General features: G+C 49.8%; 3 protein-coding genes across 3 annotated transcripts in view; all 3 read right to left on the bottom strand.

Moving 5' to 3' along the window:
* Positions 1 to 2173: 2173 nt before the first annotated feature.
* LOC131216829 (beta-1,4-glucuronyltransferase 1) lies at positions 2174 to 4784 on the bottom strand. The gene is made up of 2 exons (XM_058211414.1): positions 4035 to 4784; positions 2174 to 3211 (listed from the first exon to the last, which is right to left on the bottom strand). Exons 1-2 carry the CDS (start codon positions 4041 to 4043, stop codon positions 2174 to 2176), a joined length of 1047 nt encoding a protein of 348 aa, XP_058067397.1. The 5' UTR covers positions 4044 to 4784.
* Positions 4785 to 5213: 429 nt separating this feature from the next.
* On the bottom strand, positions 5214 to 10260 carry LOC131205650 (thioester-containing protein 1 allele S3-like). The gene is made up of 13 exons (XM_058197839.1): positions 10162 to 10260; positions 9895 to 10087; positions 9127 to 9805; positions 8783 to 9057; positions 8599 to 8690; positions 8263 to 8518; positions 7980 to 8189; positions 7850 to 7892; positions 7379 to 7786; positions 7010 to 7309; positions 5686 to 6947; positions 5464 to 5617; positions 5214 to 5381 (listed from the first exon to the last, which is right to left on the bottom strand). Exons 1-13 carry the CDS (start codon positions 10221 to 10223, stop codon positions 5281 to 5283), a joined length of 4035 nt encoding a protein of 1344 aa, XP_058053822.1. The 5' UTR covers positions 10224 to 10260; the 3' UTR covers positions 5214 to 5280.
* A 1195-nt stretch (positions 10261 to 11455) lies between these two features.
* Positions 11456 to 18182, bottom strand: part of LOC131215300 (uncharacterized) — a 12574-nt gene continuing 5847 nt past the window's right edge. Inside the window, exon 3 of the mRNA XM_058209689.1 lies at positions 11456 to 11476. Coding sequence (XP_058065672.1) covers positions 11456 to 11476 — 21 coding nt within the window. The remainder of the gene's footprint in view (positions 11477 to 18182) is intronic.

The raw sequence follows: 18182 nt of genomic DNA on the forward strand, positions 1-18182 counted from the left end.
AGTGCCTTAAAAAGCGAGTTCTATCATTTATTAAGTCACACAAAGGTCCGGTAAAGTTTTGGCTTGATTTGGAAAGCTGCCACTACAGCAGGGATGTAGTTCTGTGATAATTTTACAATAAAGTGGATTTCATCACAAAGGATATCAACCCACCAAGTTGCCCTAAACTCCACCCAATCGAAAATTATTGGGCAACAATCAATAGGAAGTTGAAAAATACTGAAAAGGTGATGTGGGATGCTGTAGAGATGGCGAGAAATTGGATTAAATTAGCCGCTGAGGTGGACCAGAAGATTGTGCAGAAAATTATAGCGTGCATTCCAAAGAAAGTTCGTGATTTCATCCGATGACCGACATAATAAATTTCTGAAATTTTTCTCTTAATGTACAATAAAATACCTTCAATTTGACACCTTGATATGTTTCCTAAGTCAAACCAACCCAGAGATAGAGCTAATGCAATTGTTCCCGACTTCTAACTGGACCATGCTTTAATAGAGCCATACGCATTCGTGTTGACCGAATAGGAGACCGAAAGTTCGAAGTCGTCTCGAGCTTCACCTACCCTAGATTCAAGGGTGATTCGCGCTAGAGTGCTAACGGTCAACAGGTAATTCTGCAGGGTCTGATAAAAATATTTCACTAACTTCTCGAGTCGAAGAAGACACTCAGATTGATCTTTGGACCCTTACGTGTGGAGAGAAAATAGAGAAGCCGCTACAACGACCGTGCTGTCTATCAGTTCGTCTTCGTCTCGCCAGGCTCCGGTGAGCTGGTCATGTCATGAGCAAGGCGGACGACGAAGCGCGATGGAAAGAGGGAAGGACTGGGTAGATTCCGTTTGAGAGCCCCAGCAAACACGTTTCGCAAGTTTTCACATTAATCGGTTAACTGAGCGAACACCCGCCACAAGTGCCACCCGTGCCATCAATTCGTTTATGATCCGTTCAACGAACGCCGATCGTATTTGTGTGCTTTTCCCGTTTGGGTGTTGGGCGTCATAAAACGGACCGGGGCTAGGGCTGCCTGCCCCGAGTCCTATCCCCAGCTTCGGTTTTGACGAAAGCCAACTGACCACGGGGTCCTTACACACGGGTGGCCGGGCGGTCGTAAATATTCGTACAACTTTCACTGACCACACTAACGGACGCACCGGACGGATTGCATCGGAACGCTTGCGCACGCACACACACAGCCGGAGATAAAAGGAACCAATCAATTTCCCCTGTCCGCACGCCGCACGTCCGGAATGGTCATAATAAGCCAAATTAAATCCTTTACCATCCGCTATCCATTTCATCTGATTGGAACGGAACTTCCGTCACTGCCGTCGCCCTCTGCCGCCTCTCGGTGGACTGACCACCGATGATGACGTGATAAATTCGCCCACTCCCGGCCGCCGGCCCCGCGCGGGCGGGCGGACGCGGGCGAGCACCGAACGACGGGGCTCGGCCATCGTCATCACCCTGTTTAATGGCGACCCCCGACGACGACACCGATGATCGGTTTTCTTAACCGATCGTCCGGAGCGAAGAAATGGAGTGTTGGGAGGGAGGCCTTTAGCCCCGCGGAATTAATGAGTAGCGGGCATGATAAATAACGGGGTGGCACGCATAGGTGGCCATAAATCTGGATGCTTCTTCACGCCCCTCCGTCACGCGCCGGAACGACCGATCGGTTCGGTGTCGATGTGATTGTTACACGCCGTAAACGAGGAGGCCATCCATTCCCGAGAATATGTTGTTGTCCGGGCTTATCGGGCGTACAGGCGACGGTGTAAGTACCCGGGCGTAAACCCGAAACACTTATCATGTGGTACTAAAATCAATTTATCTCCCTCTCTCTCTCTCTTCCTCTGCCTATGCCTCTATCGGCCCCGAAGCGGAGCGTTGCAAATCATCGTCGTCCGGCTAGGTCCAGGGATTACACAACAAACATTTCCTTCGCCGACATCCTGGTTTGTGGTTTCCAGTGGCAGTGGGCGCCCGAGGATCGCGGGGCCTCAAGAGTAATGAGTGGTGCGATGGGTAGCGGGAGCCCCTACCCTCCGCCCCACCACACAGCCGATTGTCTCATTTTAGGACCCTTTTCGGGCAGTGAGTTGGGGAATTCTTGAGCAACGGATTGGGAGAACATGGGTTGGATCTCGGTTGGGTTGGCACCCCCTGGACACTTACCTCGAAAAGTTCGTCGCGAACTGGTTGTAGATAAACACCTTGTGGTGAAACGGACGGGCCAGGCCCTTGTTCGCGAGCCGGATGAGGTCAGTCTTGTTGCGCGGGAAGCGCACCCGCTCGTCCAGCTCGTACGTTGGCACAACGAATGCGGTCAGCTGGTGGTGGTGCTGGTGGTGGTGGTGCTGCTGCTGGTTCCCCGACGACCCCGCCCCGCCCGGCTTCTGGCGGCGGAGAAAGCGGTCCAGCTGCTCGGCGAAGCTGACGCTCGGCACGATGTCGACGTCGGTGAGGAACACGTACCCGCTCTGGCAGCCCTTGCGGGCCACGTTGCGCAGATGGTTCTGCGGGTACGGGTTCTTGATGCGCCACTTGCTCGTGTCCGGCCGGCGCTGCCGCAGCAGCTCGTTCAGCGTCGCCTCCGGTTTGGCACAGTCGAACCGGGTGAAGTCGCCCACGTGCACACTCTGCAGGTGCGTCGGGGGCCGCTCCCGCGGTAGGACGAGATGGAAGCTGACCCGCTCCCGGATCGGCCGGAAGCAGCTGCGCAGGTAGGACAGATAGAGCTGCACCAGGTACAGCTCGTCGTTGCCGGCGGCGAAGATGGCGGCCGACAGCGGCCCAGACCAGTGGTGGGCGACCTGGACCAGCGAGTAGATCTTCTCCAGTGAGGCCTGCGTCGCCAGGCACACGGTGTACGCACCCGAAAGCTCCGGGAACCGCTCGCCGACGACGGCGTAGTCGAAGATCTTGTACAGCCGCCGAGCGTCCCAGCGACCGAGCCGCAGATCGAGCCCGGAGAAGACGGCCTTATCCGTGCCGTTCGCCAGCCCGTCCGCCAGCACGTACTCCAGGCAGGTGGCCGGCGTGAGGACGGGGGCTCGCGGGACCATCGAGACGCCATCCTCGCCGTTGCCGCCACCTCCGCCGTACTGGTTGCACTGGTCGCCGCTGTGCAGCAACCGGACGGTGAGAAACACGTTGGACAGAGTCAGCGCCAGCACGCTCGCAATACTGAGGTTCCAGAGGCGGCATGTCTGCCCCGGGAGGGGAAAAAGAAGAGCAACGAAAGGTGATGAAGGTGGGCGATGGGCGAAGTGTCCTTTTTTATTCTGTTAATGCTATTTTCTGGCCGCGCGTTAATGCTATTTTCGATCATTTTCATCTTTTCCAGCCGTCACTTCGAACTGATTGCGAATGCGTGCCGGGGAAGCAAATTGGCGACAGGGGCCAACTGCGGACGGACAACTGTTGCATAATTTATGGGCCCGGGTGGACAATTTTTATCCCCCCCTTAACCCGTAACGCGTAAGGACTAATCAAAATGCAAAGCAGCGACACTCTCCCTCCCCCCCAAAAGCTGGGCGCAAAAGTTTCCACCCAGGTAAACCCGGGACGGGTGGCGGGAACGTGGTGCGACCGATCAGCGCGGGATTATTCAAATCCCACGTGCCGACCGACCAGCGGCGGCGACGGCTGAATAAGAATTCATCCGTTTCGAAGAATTATGAAACGCGATTAGTCATGTGCCGCCATTATTTAATTTTGCCAACTGCCACCTTGGCCACGCTTCGCTCGGTCACATTTATCAATCAGGATTATCGGGGTGATGGGCCATTCTGGGGGGGGGGGAGGTAGATCGACAGCAGCTACGCGGTTCATCCGTCTTCGTGGCAGCGCGCCCAGAAGCCAGGAGCCGGGCGCAGCCATTTGTCAAAAAAGGGTGGACCCAGCAGAGTCACAGCCACTTGACGAAAACGTCACCAGAAGCGCCATGCCTTGAACTGGGAGGCAGACCCCGGTGCCCGGCTCTTCCCGAACCGTGGGCAATGTCTTATCAGCGTGACCCTCGACACGTACCTGAAACATTGATTACGATTGCTGGATTCTGACACGTCGGGAGGATAAAATGTTCATCACTTCGCGCCCAGCAGAGCCTGCGCCTAATCTGGGCCTGCTGATTCTCGTTCGGATCGTGTTTCGATGCGTAGTGTCGCCGCGGGTCGTTGCCGTGGGTACGTAGCTGTCAAACCGTTCAATTCTTTCTCGTGGCACTCCGTGCCCGGTGCACTAGTGGGAACCGTGGCATTGTTTGCAGCTGTCAATTGGGAGCGCTCCGGTCGTCGTCGTGTCTAGTGTACCGCGTCACTACTGTGGCGAGCCATCTTCAATTATTACGCATTTCATCGCAATGTTGCAAAGCATCGAGCCAGTCGGCCTGGTGTGAAGTAACAAAGAAGAATCCCTCCAACCGCGTGTGACGTGTACCGATAAGGGAGGAAATCAATTTATCGATCGCACCGCGAAGGATGCACCCGTCGTGTGTTTGACTGTGTTTGCTGAACGCAGCCCGTCCACGTGCGTGTCTGAGTCACGGGTCTGGGTCACAGGAACTTCAGCCTTCACGAAGACGCGCCAACTACCACAGCTCATTACAGTCCCGACCGCGAATAGTTCTTTCCGATGTGTGGACAGTCCAGCGATCCGTTATCCAGTGATGGACCACACCAGATGAGCTCCAGATACACGGTTCCAGAAACGCACATTCATCCAAACACCGTACCCGTAGTATCCCGGGATCTGTGGCTCACTGAAAACACCCGGAACGCCGCGAACTCTGCTCGTCGAACGCTACGTCACCGATGCACATGCACCGAGCAATCCCGTTATCAATCAGTCGAACGATATCGAACCAAAACAATTTCTATCACAGGTTCCACAGGCACCGTACACGCCTTTCGAAACCCTTCGAAGCCATCGGTTTGACATATCGAGTCCCCACGCGTTTGCGCATGCACCTCCTCCGCCAAGATATGTAGTTCCATCGCGTGCAAAGGTCCGTCGACAGCCCTGCCAACTGACATCTGGGCAGCGTGTGCCTACTCCGAAGCGGAACCGGACATGCGCAGACGGACGATGCAAAACAGATGATTTCGGGACGTAAACAAACAATTGCAGTGCCGCGGGTTCGGATGAGGCTATGCCCAGGAATCCATGCGGGTACGGGGCCGTAATTCCGAACTTCTCGAGCGTAGTTGAAACGTGTAGAGCAACGCTATTTCTGTTTATTTCTCCAAAATGTTCACAGACAGGAAACCAGCGGCCATCACTTCGGTACGTGTTTGCAGGATTCCGGGCAGTCTTCCCCTGCGCAGATGTCACACACCTCCTGTTTGTCCACCTCGTAAATCTTAATGGCGTTCAAGTCTAAAGTGGGATCGAAAGATAACAGCCATAACTCACAGACGAACTGCCAAGAGACATTTCCAGGCGACAGTGGGCTACTTACTGGGGTCGTAGTAATCGTGCACCTTCACGTACGCCGGCCTCCGGAGCGCCACCTTAAACCGTCGATAGGCAGTGATCACGAAACAGTTTTTCTCGGTGCCCATGTTGTTGTAGTACAGCACGACGGACGTTCCGCCGTGTAGAATCTCGATTTTCTGAAAACATTTTGTGGCTCAGGTCAATAAAAGTATCGACACCATCTCAAGGTACAAGAAACCCGCACCTGTATTCGGTTGGCAACGGTCGCCTCACTGATTGGGTTGCTGTCCACGACGTAGCCACTGGGGAAGTTCACTTCCACAAGCGCCATGTTGGAGCGTTCGTCCGTAAGATGCGGAATGTAACTGCTGCATACGTACAGCTGCAGCACGTAGTCCGAGGTGGAGTTCTTCTTCACCAGGTCCAGGTTGAACCGTTGGGCAAAGTTCACCAAGTTGAGACTGTATTGGTAGTTCACCTCTAGAAAGCCAACTCCTATTCCGCCGACGTTCACGGTCAGCTTTTTCACGCCCTCCGGAATCTCCTCGTAGCTGAACTGATCAAGATCGGTGGAAGTGAAGCGGAACTCTTTTCTCTTGCTAGCGAACATTAACTGAATGGAGTAATCGTTTCGCGAAGGCGAGATCTTCTCGGCCAGTTTTGAAAGCGCTTTCAGGCCAACGAACGTATCCTGGGTACGTGGGAAACTTCCGGTGCTGTATCGTTGGTCTACGAGCCAACGCATAATCGCAGTACCGTCGATGTACTTTTCGGCCATCACGTGCGACAGTAAGGCGTAGGCCGTGGTTTCGATTTGGTTCGATGCTCGTGACCAGTAGCGCTTCAGTCCACCCTCAAGACTGGTGGAGACTGCGATCAGTTTCGCCAAGGCTTCTACTTTACGGAAATGGTTATTCAACCAGAACGCATACGTAGCGATAGCCAGATCGTACGAGTCGTAGATGTAGTTAAAGTTGCGGTTAAGATATTCCATTCCATTCGCAATAACAGATGGATGTTTCGCGGCTTCAAGCGGATTTTCCATGAAGGCGATCATTACATACGAAGTAAGCGAGATTCCTTTACGAAGCGCCCCCTGCATGTCCTTGTGCGCAACCGGGCCCGTCTCGTCGAAGCGCCCATCGGGGTTTTGTGTGTTTGCCAGCCAGGCAAAGGTTCGCGAGACCATCGTTTCATCCACGGTAATGTACTTCGCTGCCGTTTTCATCGACTTTCCGACAAAGGCCGTAAGAAAAACAGATCCACCTCTTCCCTCCCAAACGCCGAACGATCCATCTGACTGGCGATATTTCATCTGGTTCTGGTAGCCTTGTTGAAGAAATCCGGTCGCCTTTTCGATGAGCGCCGTCTCCTTCGAACCGGTCGCCGTCAGATAGTCCAACACCTCTATGTTCGGAACGAAACGTACCATATTTTGCTCTCCGCAACCCGTAGGCACGCTCAGCAGATCTCCCAGGTTTTTCACCACCGATGTCAGTATGTTGGCTGCAACAGGAAACAGGGCTTTGGATACCGCGTAACAATCGAACAGCATCATTAATACTTACGAACAACCTCAAAGCTAATGCTCACCGAGCCCACGTCGGCCTTCTTGTCAATGTCCAAAATGAATTCAAAACTCTGGTTCTGATATTCATTGTGGGAGAAGAGGCGAGTTTGCATCCTTGGCTGTACCAAGCTTTCTGGCAGCACACGGATAACCCTCTCGATGGCATCATGCTCCTTGCCGAGCATGATGGATGCCTTCACACGGACCGTCATATCCCCCAGTTTTTTTGCCTTCACCAGGAACGAAACAGGCACACCGACGTTCGGCGGAACAGACAACGTTTTCGTATAACTAGGCTCTGTATTGAATGGGAAACCACGATTGGGCTATAGCGTTTAAGTAATAACAAACCAAAATATCTACATACCACCAATTTCCCTTCCAAAGAACTCGGTTTGATTCGCAACGTTGTACATCGTCACGTCGGCAGTATATTCCGCACCGAGTGTGTTGAACAGGGTAAACTGCAACACAACGACCTCATCGCGCTTGATGGAGTACGGCAGGTTATCGACGATGTAAAACGGTTGCAGCGTAGTGAACTGTATCGGTTTCTTGATCAGTCCCAGGCCGTATACTGGATCGATCGAGAAACCCGTCAGGTACCATGCCGTCGTCGTGTCCGGTACCCTCTCGATCAGTTGGCTGCGTCCCGAGCGAGGGATGGTCACGTTCTTCCACAACCAAGACTCCAGGAAGTTGGTTCGGTATGGCACTAGACTTTTTCTCGTCGGCGTTTCGCGATCAACCTCCTGCCGACCTGACATATCACTGACTGTAGAATGAAGCAAAAACTAAGTATAACCTTCGTTTTGGTCCCGAACACGACGATTCGTACCTCCTTCGACTTTCGACAAGGATTGGACAAACAGGCCCATGCTCTAAAGAAGAAAGAACCAACCGGTATCATGTGATCGTCATTCAAGTAGCACAAGCATCGACGGTGCAGCTGTGCGTGAGGTACTTACGTAGAATTTACTAAACTGATTCGGCTCGACTGCGTGGAACTCGTCAAACACCCGCCACACGTCATCGCGAAAGATATCATGCTTCGCGCTGTACTGAAGCAAACCCTGGTCATATGAAGCCAAACCTACGTATGCCCGCGGAGGTCCTTTCAGCGTTAGCTCAATTTGTTCTCCCGGTTTGACTTGCGTCTCGTCAATTCGTAGATCAAACTGTAAGATGGACACGAAAAGGAGAATTGTGCTTTACACACTCGCTCAAATCTCTTCCCTGACACTGCTTTACATTGTTATGGAACTCATCGAACACGATGTCCACAAAGTCGTATATAACCACATCGTTTGCAATGCTGGCGACGATGATTTTTGACCGCGGTACTAGTTGGGCGGTAGCATTCAGCTTGAACTGGTACAGGGTACTACGTGTCGGTCTGAACGAACCCGAATCGATAATTTCCCCCTTCGACACCACGTAGTAAATGAAGAACGTCATCCTTTCGGAACACATGACCAGAAACTGTAACATTTGATTTATCTTAATCCTGCAACATCATAGAACGTAAACGTAATCAGCTCGGAGGAAGTGCGGAATAGCGAATGCTGCTTGCTGCCCGCCACTTACGGTGACTTAAGTTCAAGTTTGATGTACGAATTCGTTAGTCGCTCAACCGGTTCGATGGGCTCGCTCAGAAGTTCGTTATCATCCACCGTCACCTGCGACAAGGAACGGAGAAAAAATCTTTGAGCAAAAACGAATCCCCGCTATCGCTCTCGGTTGCGTTTTACTTGCAACCTTGAACACATACAGTCACTTGTAGATAGGTCGTGTCAGAGCTAGGCCGCAGCTGTAGTTTAATAATGCCGTCGTTATCGGTCCTAAGGCTCTGCTCATACTCTGGATTAAGGCCATCTACTTTCACCAGCGCATTAACATCCCTGGCCGGCTTGCCGTCCTGAAATTTGATTCTGACGCTACACTTGAACGGTGCTCCGGGCACAAAGTCGTTCGCTGCCTTTTCCAACACCGCATTGTAGACATTTTTGTACACCGTAATCGGGTATCGCCTGGAAACCGTGCGATCTGAAAGCAGACAAATTGCCAAATTAGGATTTTACGAAGTGTCCACCGGTGATAAGTGCGTCACGTTACTTGTGTACTGCTCTTTGAACACGACGTTCAGCGTTACATCACTCTGGCTGTCGTAAAAATTCAAATCGCGATTGAAGGGAAGATGAACCGGGAGCATTCCATTGACCTGAACGGTTTTCTTCTGGTCAAGCTCTTCGTGCTCGAAATAGAGTTCCAGTGTCGCCGTGCCTGCCACTGGTTTGCCGAAGTAGTAGCTTGCCGTTATCGAAAGATTGAGCGCCTGGTGCTCTAACAGCGGCACCACCGTGGGCTGCACGTCCACGTCGAACGTGGACAGAACATATTCCTTCACTTCGAACGTTTTCGTCACCAGCGTTTTGTCGTTGAAATGCACTTCGATTTGATAAGTACCCAGTAGCGGAGACGGAGCAATGGAAACTTCATTCTCAAACACTCCGGCGTACAGGCGCGCCTTGGTCCATTTGCGGATGTTGTTGTGGGACGAGTCCCGTACGTTTATGGTCAACTCAAACACATCGGACGGCGGCTTCAGATCCACGTCCAGCACGATCACACGGAACTGCACCGTATCACCGGGCTTGTACACGGGTTTGCTGAGCTGTAGTAGGGCCGAAACGGAATCGCCTTGATACTCCAGTAAGTGTTCCTTGTGAAAACTGAATCCACGTTGCCCATCGACCGTAATCCGGTAATCTCCATCCGGCGCACTGGCCGGTATCTGAAAACGGCGGTCCGAAACAAACCAACAAACAATAAACTTCACCACACAGCGGATCATCATCGAACATGCAACACGAGGCAACCTACGTGGAAAGTGATCATTTTGTTGGAATTTTGTCGCACATCCACCAATTTCGTAAGGTTTAGCGGGCGTACGCCATTTTGATGATCCATTAGCCGCACCATCAGATCGACCTTGTTGAGGTTGCTTTGAAAGTTACTGATCACCAGCGTGTAATCCCGGTTGGGTCGGAGCGATTTGGGTCCCACAATCAACACACTGCAAACACGCGACAACCCGGTCCGGTTAACTTGTCGCCGATCTCACTTCAGAGAGCACCGTGCTTTACTTACCCTTGACTCACACCTACCAGCAGCACCAGCACACAAACTACTAACTCTTTGAAAGGACCCATTTTTGGATTATACAGTCCGGTTTTGAACGTCTGTTCCGAGTGCCGTCTCAGGCAAGACTGCGCATTCGCTCAGTCCCGATCGCGATGTTCAGGCATACACGGGATTCCCCATGCGGTGATAAGGAGCAGAAATCCCCATGTTGAACTCACGGATCACAGCTAAGTGTATCAGTATACCGAGACAAGCTGCAAATCACAAACAATTGCACTGCCGTGCGTTCGGATGAGGTTATGCCCAGGAACCCCTGCAGCTGTAGTACGGGGCCGTAATTCCGATCTACGCTATTTCTGTATATTTTTCGACACTTTTCACAGAAAAGAAACTTCCGGCTATCACTTCGGTGCGTGTTTGCAGGACCCCGGGCTCCTTCGCAGATATCACACACTTCCTGTTTGTCCACCTCGTACACCTTGATGGCGTTTTGGATGGCGTCAGTCTAAAGTAGGATCGAATGATAACAGCCATAACTCTCAGACGAGCTGCCAAGAGGGCTACTTACTGGGGTCGTAGTAATCGTGCACCTTCACGTACGCCGGCCTCCGGAGCGTCACCTTAAACCGTCGATAGGCAGTGATCACGAAACAATTTTTCTCGGTGCCCATGTTGTTGTAGTACAGCACGACGGACGTACAGCACATAGTCTGAGCTGGAGTTCTTCTTCACCAGGTCCAGGTAAAACCGTTTGGGAAAATTCACCAAATTGAGGCCATACCTCTAGAAAGCAAACTCCGATTCCGCCGACGTTCACGGTCAGCTTTTATTACTTCAGCTCCGCGATCAGCGTTCAGCTTCGGAATCTCCGCGTAACTGAACTGGTCAAGTGATCGGAGGAAGTGATTCGATACTCTCATCTCCCATTAATAGGATTACAGAATACTAGCTACCAGTTCAGTTAATTTTTTCTCGAAGTCAACTGAGTGCGATCAGTTGATCGGTAGCTTTTCGACGATGTAAAACGGTTGGTGTGTAATGAACTGTATCGCTTTCTTGACCACTCTACAGCCGCGCACTGGATCGATCGAGACCCCTTACACAAACTATTGACTATTTTAAGGGACTCATTTTTTTTTGCGTTGTTCCCTTGGGATTTTGAACGTCTGTTCCGAGTGCCGTCTAAGACAAGACTGCACATTCACTCAGCCCCGATCGCGATATTCAGCCACGTACGAGTTTCCCCCTTGCGCTGATAAGGAGCAACAGTATCCAAGTATTAAAAAGAAACTTGGAACTCTTAAATGTCGTGTACCGTACTCTGCACAGATTGCAGATTCAGAGCAGCAAGGAAAGGGAACGTTTACAAATTCAGCTCGACAACACAATCTTTTGAAATGTTTGGACACTCTAAGGTTTTGGTGAACTCTCTTCATTTCTTAGTTTGTTTGATACACATTCGTTCATTTTACACTTAACATCAACTTAGTGATACGCGAGTTTTCGACCTCTCTCGCTTACTGCTCCCTTGATAATGGTTCTTCTTCTGCATTATATTCTGAATTATAGTTAACCTCCTGGCCTAACTCTGTGGTGGCATACGTGACCCTTTCTGCCACCCCTTCTGCATAATCTCTCTCCATCGTGACCCGAGTCGGTGTGATCCCGTTTAAGCTGAACCCAATGCTTATATCAAGTTCTATTTTGCGCCCTTCACTCAGGAGACGCCGTTCCGGTGGTCAAAATGGGTTTCCAGCGTTTATGAAAAAACGCTTCTTTTTCTCTCAGATACAACCGATACATTATGCGACTTAATTTAAGCTGGGGCTGCGTCTGAACGTTGGGCAACGTTTAACTCAACTGCTGGCTACCAACAATCAAAACCAGTTGGTTATGCTGGCCTTGTAAATACAATTCCGCATGTAATCGATAGTAATCAATCGGAATCAGGTCTGTCCCTATTGCCCGAAACAATACAAATGCAGTTTGTAAACGCAAACACACACTAATCGATTGCTTTCGAGCGCCATTTGTTCTGCGCTTCGCGTTAAATGATTCGCAGCATTAAGGGGGGTTTAGCCAACATCGCGTCGGATTTTGCATTTGAAATTGCTTCCCAATCGCGTTACACATACAGCCAGTGGCACCAGTCCAAACAATCCGGCTGCCAGTGTCCGAGCCAACAACGGGAGCCGGTTGCACACGAATGCAGCAAGCAGCGGTGGCCGTTGCCGGCTGACAACGACACGACACGCTCGTCATGTCAAAATTAAAAGCAAACACCGAATCGAACAAGCGAAGGAAAAATTATAATCAAACAAATCACACTTTTTGCCCAGCGGAAAGGAAGCGCTCGGAACCGGAACATGGTACCGCCGAATGGTGCACGTGGTTGCTGCGGTTCCTGCACGATCCGTTAGGATCGGTTATTTCGCCGTTAGTTGAACAGTGGGTCCAGTTTGAGTCCAAAATCTATTTGCCGGTCTATTTCACCAATTTGTAGAACAATTCAATGAAATATCAAACAGTGCCTAACTGCCCATCAATTGGGATGGTCAGAAGGCAGTACCTCAGCAAGGGTTTTTTTTTGCGGCAACACTCATCGCGCTTCTGAATCGCGGTTTACTAATTTTCGCTGTTTTGGCCGCCAAACTTTCCAAAGTCATTTGTGCCGGTCGCGAACGAAACCAGCATGTCCGCAAGGAAGCATCGAACATATGCGACGTACCGGGCTTCGGTGGAACCTGTGTCGGTCTATGCCGCGGACGGGCGTTTTCGACACCGATCGAGCTTCTAAATGAAGCCAGTGTACGAATTCCCTGCGTAATAATGTTCTGGAGCGCAAAGAAGCAAAGCCAACGATTCTCCCAAAGGAAGCACACTTAGCTGGAGTGGACTTTTCCATGAACGAACGATTAGAACCGCACTTTTTGGGAAAATCATCGATTCGTTTGGCAAATGGTAGTTTGTAGCGTTTTTCTTTCGTATTCTTTGTTCGTATTTCTTATGTAATTTTTGAGTGGAATAAAGTGCAATAAATGCTTCGTGGTTGGCTACACTAAAGCCACATATGTAAAGAAACTTGAGCCGCAGAACCCACAAAAACCATCCGGTACAGAGAGCCCCAAAAGCGTGTTCCACTTGTGTAAAAGTGATCGAAAACAGCTTCAAATTGTCCGCCAATTATGCTTCCCCAGGGTACAGCTTCCGGGTTTACAACATAAAAGGGCATTAAACTAATCAAGAGCATACATTCAATCGAAACGTATTAAACCAATCAGATTGATTGTGGCAAACGCGGGCCAACGGAGTTTGTTGAAGGCACTGATTCCATGATTTGATGAATAATCGTGCTCGATCATATTTTTTTTAAATTCGCAACAGAGCCGAAAAAACCCTCGCCGAGATGGTCTGAACACTCTTGAAACCGGGCTGTAACCGAGCAAAACTGGTTCATGACTCATCGCGTGATTGGAGCAAGCTTCTTTCCCCCAAAAATCCCCGAACGGTTATTCTGTTCCAATCGAAAAAGACCCTTTCCGATATTCATTCGAATCGCGGTCCGCGCCAAGAACACATCTTCAGCACGGTGGCCGGATCGGTTGCCGTGTGTGCAAGCATTCAATTAGATTCCGCCGGTCCGATTCCGGCCCTGGATGGCGCGCATTCCGTCGTTCCGCCGTTCGTGAGCAGGTGAGTGTTGATTTGCATCGTTACTGCAACACTGCAGTTTCGCGGTGCATCGGCTGCAGCGGTGAGTACAATTCGTTGTTTATTTACACATCAATTCGGACAAAACGTGCCGCTGGCTGGTGCTGTTTCGTTGTCAAACGAGATGGGAACACAGGAGCGGCCCGGACCCGGGATGGATTAATTTTAGATGGCACCGTGTTGCATCTAAAATGCAGTGCAACCGGCTCGACTGCCACAATGCCATCATTTATGCATTTCGATGCACCGGCCACCGGCTGCTGCTGCTGCTGGGCAGGCTCGCTGGCCGGGCTGGCAACAAGGTACACGCTTTGCGCGGCCGGTGACAAAACAACCGAACTTTATCGGTGCCGAATTTGTTTCTAAATTCTTTTTACCGGTGTAACTGTTACTACCCTCTGCACCGGCCCCCTCCGCCGGTGGTTCCGCGCGACACGGACCAGCCGGCCCGATGAATTATGCACGCGATCACTGCGAGCTGCGATAGCGTGTCATGAATTCGTGATCCGTCTTTTTGTGCCGGGGGCCGGGCGCGATTTACAGGAGCAATTTGCGTCAGGATAACGTGCCGAGGACAGCGTCGACCAACAACGAGGCGGTTCCGATCCGGGCGCAATCCGGAACAAGCCGAACCGGGTGTGATGCTCCGAGTAGGAGAGCAAACAGAACCCCAAAACTCACTCATTTGAATATGCATGCCGACGGACGCACCGTGCCACGGCAGAATTGTGTGACGATAAGCCGTGACAAATCGCGCAAATTGTTGTGTTGTAAATAAACGGAAAACGTTTGGTAAGCGACGAAAGAAGAGGTGCTTTCGGAAAGCTGTGAGGGAAAAAGTGCCTAGTCGCCGAGAGGTTTCATTGAAACAGCCTTTGTAACGTTTGATTTTTAATTCAATTTTCATATCAAGCTATCAGAACCGGCTTCGAGGCGGCACATAAAATAAGTCAATCACCGCACACGAAGGTAAAGCAAAATCAACTCAAACTAAACATCAACCGAGAAATGCCTGTGAACTTATCAATCCTAACAACGGGAAATATATTAATAAAATCGTCAAATCCAATAAAAACTCTTGACTCCCGAGAACAGACAAAAGTCTCAATAAGTCAATAAGAGACCGGGCATTAAAGGTAATAATGAAGAATTCAAACAAAGCGGCACAACATTTTCTATCTATATTTTTCTAATCCTTAAAACAGAAGCGATCTTTTAAGCCCGTTTCCGTCGTAGGATTCGTCACACTCACGTTTAAGTATCATTGAAACTCCCTGAAATTAGCCAGTAAAATATTTGAGAGTCCACTTCGATCCATGATAAAGAATGCTTTAATAAAGTTTGAGTAAAATAGAATATAATTAAGAAATGCGTTGTACTGTGCAGCGCAAAACTTTAAACTTCCGAACGCAAGCCGAACCTCATATTCAAGCGGCTCTAGTCAACCGCCTTTTACAACACCGCCCGTGCAGTGACGCAGTCAATCCTGTAAGAGGCAAGCCCCTCACGATGCCTCCCCCCCAAGACAGAAAGGTACATAAATTTTCCAGATACTTCAACGGGGTTTCACAGACGCGCACAATGGCAGGAGATTTAATGGAAAGTTCGGCCAAAGGCTCCATAAATTTTGACCGGTTACGCTTGCCGAGAGTGTATTTATAAACGAAAGACGGTTTTCTTGTCCGCACTTTGCTTCTTCGGTTGCACTCTTTAGCTAATATAATAAACTGTTTTAAAGCAGGGCATTTAGTATATGGCATTTACCATACGTTAGAAACATTTTAAAAACGGGTTGGTAACAGTGTAAAGCTCTTTGCAAAATGTATCCTTTAGTGCAACCATACTGGCATTGAGCAAACCTTCAACAATTTACCCTGGCAAGGACGAAAACATGAGCTTTCGCAGTACAAGTTTCGTAACATAACGTGCACACGTAGCACAGCGCCTTTCGTGCCTCGTCGGCACGACCCGACACAGGAATATTCATATCGGGCAGCAAATATTAAACCAGCCGGAAACCCCCCCGTGTTAGTACGGCAAACATTCTGACGCGTTTGATTTTCTTATTGCTTATTTCCGAACATTGGGCCAACCAATAACCGACGGCGCCTCGACGAAGCCCACGAAAGAGGTTGTACCGAACATACCTGTCGTGTGATAAAACATAAAACACTGGCACTATCAGCGGCAACCAAGTGAGGAGGACCCACTTCGGTTGGGCACATAGAGACCCAGTGACCCCCGTTCCCTCGCCTTACGTTTGTATAATCGGAAAACACTACCAGCTGTTGCCGGAGATTCCCGTCGTTTGGCTGCCGGTCGCCGGCCGGAACCTTTTCGAGGGCGATCGTCAACCACGATGTACACGCCGGCTGCAACAGCCGGCAATGAGCAAGGGTTGAAATGAATTTTATTTTCCATCTGGCCACCGGACCAGATTTTGTCAGGTTCCGAAATTGGTTTATGGAGTACCCAATATGAAGCGCTTTTTTGTTGTGCAAAGGCAATCACGATACACGCCGAAATCGTTACGGCGTTCGTTCTGGGGATAGAGCTTTCACTTCCACCCGTCTGCTGTATATTAACATGTTCTATTATCCATTCGTGTGGAATGTGTGTGTTTCAATTTGCTATCTTACAAAATCTAATGTTTTATTAAAATTTTCGTTCGTTTGCTCACCATTTCTCTTGTCAGGGGGGATTTTTCAACGAACCTTGTGTCTCCTCTCATGCGATGACGCAATCAATTGTCGTTGCAATTATTTTGTGGTAACGAACTGCCACATGTGCCGAAATACAGGCCGATTTCATTTATCCAGATCGAACTGTTGGTTGGCGCGTCGTTCATTGGAAAACTTTTCCCAACCCAAACACTTCGGGAAACTTCAGTGAATTTTGGCAAACCCCCTGGTGGTCCCAACTGAGGGAGTGTTCCGGCAAGACTTTGACTTTGTACGCGCGATACTTTTACACTTTTCAACTTTCGCAATTCTTCGCCGTGGTCCGATTTCATCGGTGCAATTAATTAACTTGGTTCAATTGAAAATAAAGTTTCAAAGAAACTTGCGTTGCCCTCAGGCCTTCGCTCCGTCGAATGGAGCGTTGCGCTGCGAAGTGCATGCGCTGTTCAGCTTGCGTTGCAATTTAGCGCCGAAACGAATGCAAAATTGTACCACAAAAACTCCATCTTTCGACCAAATAGTGAAGCGTAGATAGAAAAATACTAAACACAATAGAGAATGGTATTTGTTCAATGTTCAAAACATTGATCAGCAAAAGAGAGCCTAGTCATAAATACTTCGGTCTATATACCTTTCATATATTGTGAAGAATATTCAAATAATTTGTTTTTTTTCTGAAACTCCTCTCGTCCATGCCATTCGGCGGTGCCGCAAAAGTATAACAGAATATTGTGTGATAAAGTAACACGAAAAAGGTTAAAACATCCTATCTTCGCAAACAACTAATTCCAATTTAAACGCTCAGCACTAACGGAACTAAGCGGATTACGAATCTCATAAATATGTGTCGCAGGAGGGCAGGAAGGATGTTGCATGCCTCGGTGAGACTGAGTCGCCCCACGAGGACAGACTGGCAGGCCTTTTGCAGACCATAGACTACGACGACACAAGACTACGACGGCGAAGATCCCTAAAGCAAATCTTATCACCAGAAGCCATCGTGCAGGACTTCATCCCGAGAGCAAATGGCCAACGCCGCATGAGGCAGCCTTTTATGTTACGGTAATTTTATGAAAATTTCACCACTGACACTGGCCGTAACCGATACTGAAGAGGAATTTAAATCATAAGGATTGGCCCAATTGTGCCACGACACTACAGCCTACCACAGCTTTGTCCGTGAGTTGTGGTCCAGAGAAAGACTGCCTCTTGCCGCAGTAAACCTAAACTCTGAAAAATAGGTTGCTAGTAATAATGGGCTGAGGACAGCTACTGATCACCGAAGGAGCCTACCTCATTCTGGCGACACGATATACCGCCTCCGAGTTTCATTCGATAATGTACGATAGGACTACTTTAGAAGATGATAACTATGGTACGAAAATGATTAACATGTGACTTGAAGTGGGATTCGTAGGAGTGAAAGTGTATAATTATTTCTTGCGTTTGCGTTTGTCGTTTTCGAGTACGTTCGGGTTTGTCGGCGAGTACATCACACTTTACCAGCAGCAACGGCGCTTGCTGAAGCAGAAGGATATGGAACGCAATCTGCAGTTGCAACAGTTGGCCGACGATCGAGACGTTGGCCGATGATGAAGCTGAAACTTAAGGAGCTAAACTATCTAGTGCACCGAT

The sequence above is a fragment of the Anopheles bellator genome, chromosome 1 (genome assembly GCF_943735745.2).
Source record: "Anopheles bellator chromosome 1, idAnoBellAS_SP24_06.2, whole genome shotgun sequence".
Classification (NCBI taxonomy): domain Eukaryota; kingdom Metazoa; phylum Arthropoda; class Insecta; order Diptera; family Culicidae; genus Anopheles; species Anopheles bellator.

Excerpts from the sequence above, each read along its gene's own strand:
- LOC131205650 (XM_058197839.1), bottom strand. The coding sequence starts at position 10,223 with ATGGGTCCTTTCAAAGAGTTAGTAGTTTGTGTGCTGGTGCTGCTGGTA. Across the intron at positions 9,806-9,894 it reads ACAAAATGATCACTTTCCAC|ATACCGGCCAGTGCGCCGGA; the intron begins GTAGGTTGCCTC and ends CGCCGTTTTCAG. Across the intron at positions 5,382-5,463 it reads GCACGATTACTACGACCCCA|ACTTGAACGCCATTAAGATT; the intron begins GTAAGTAGCCCA and ends ATCCCACTTTAG.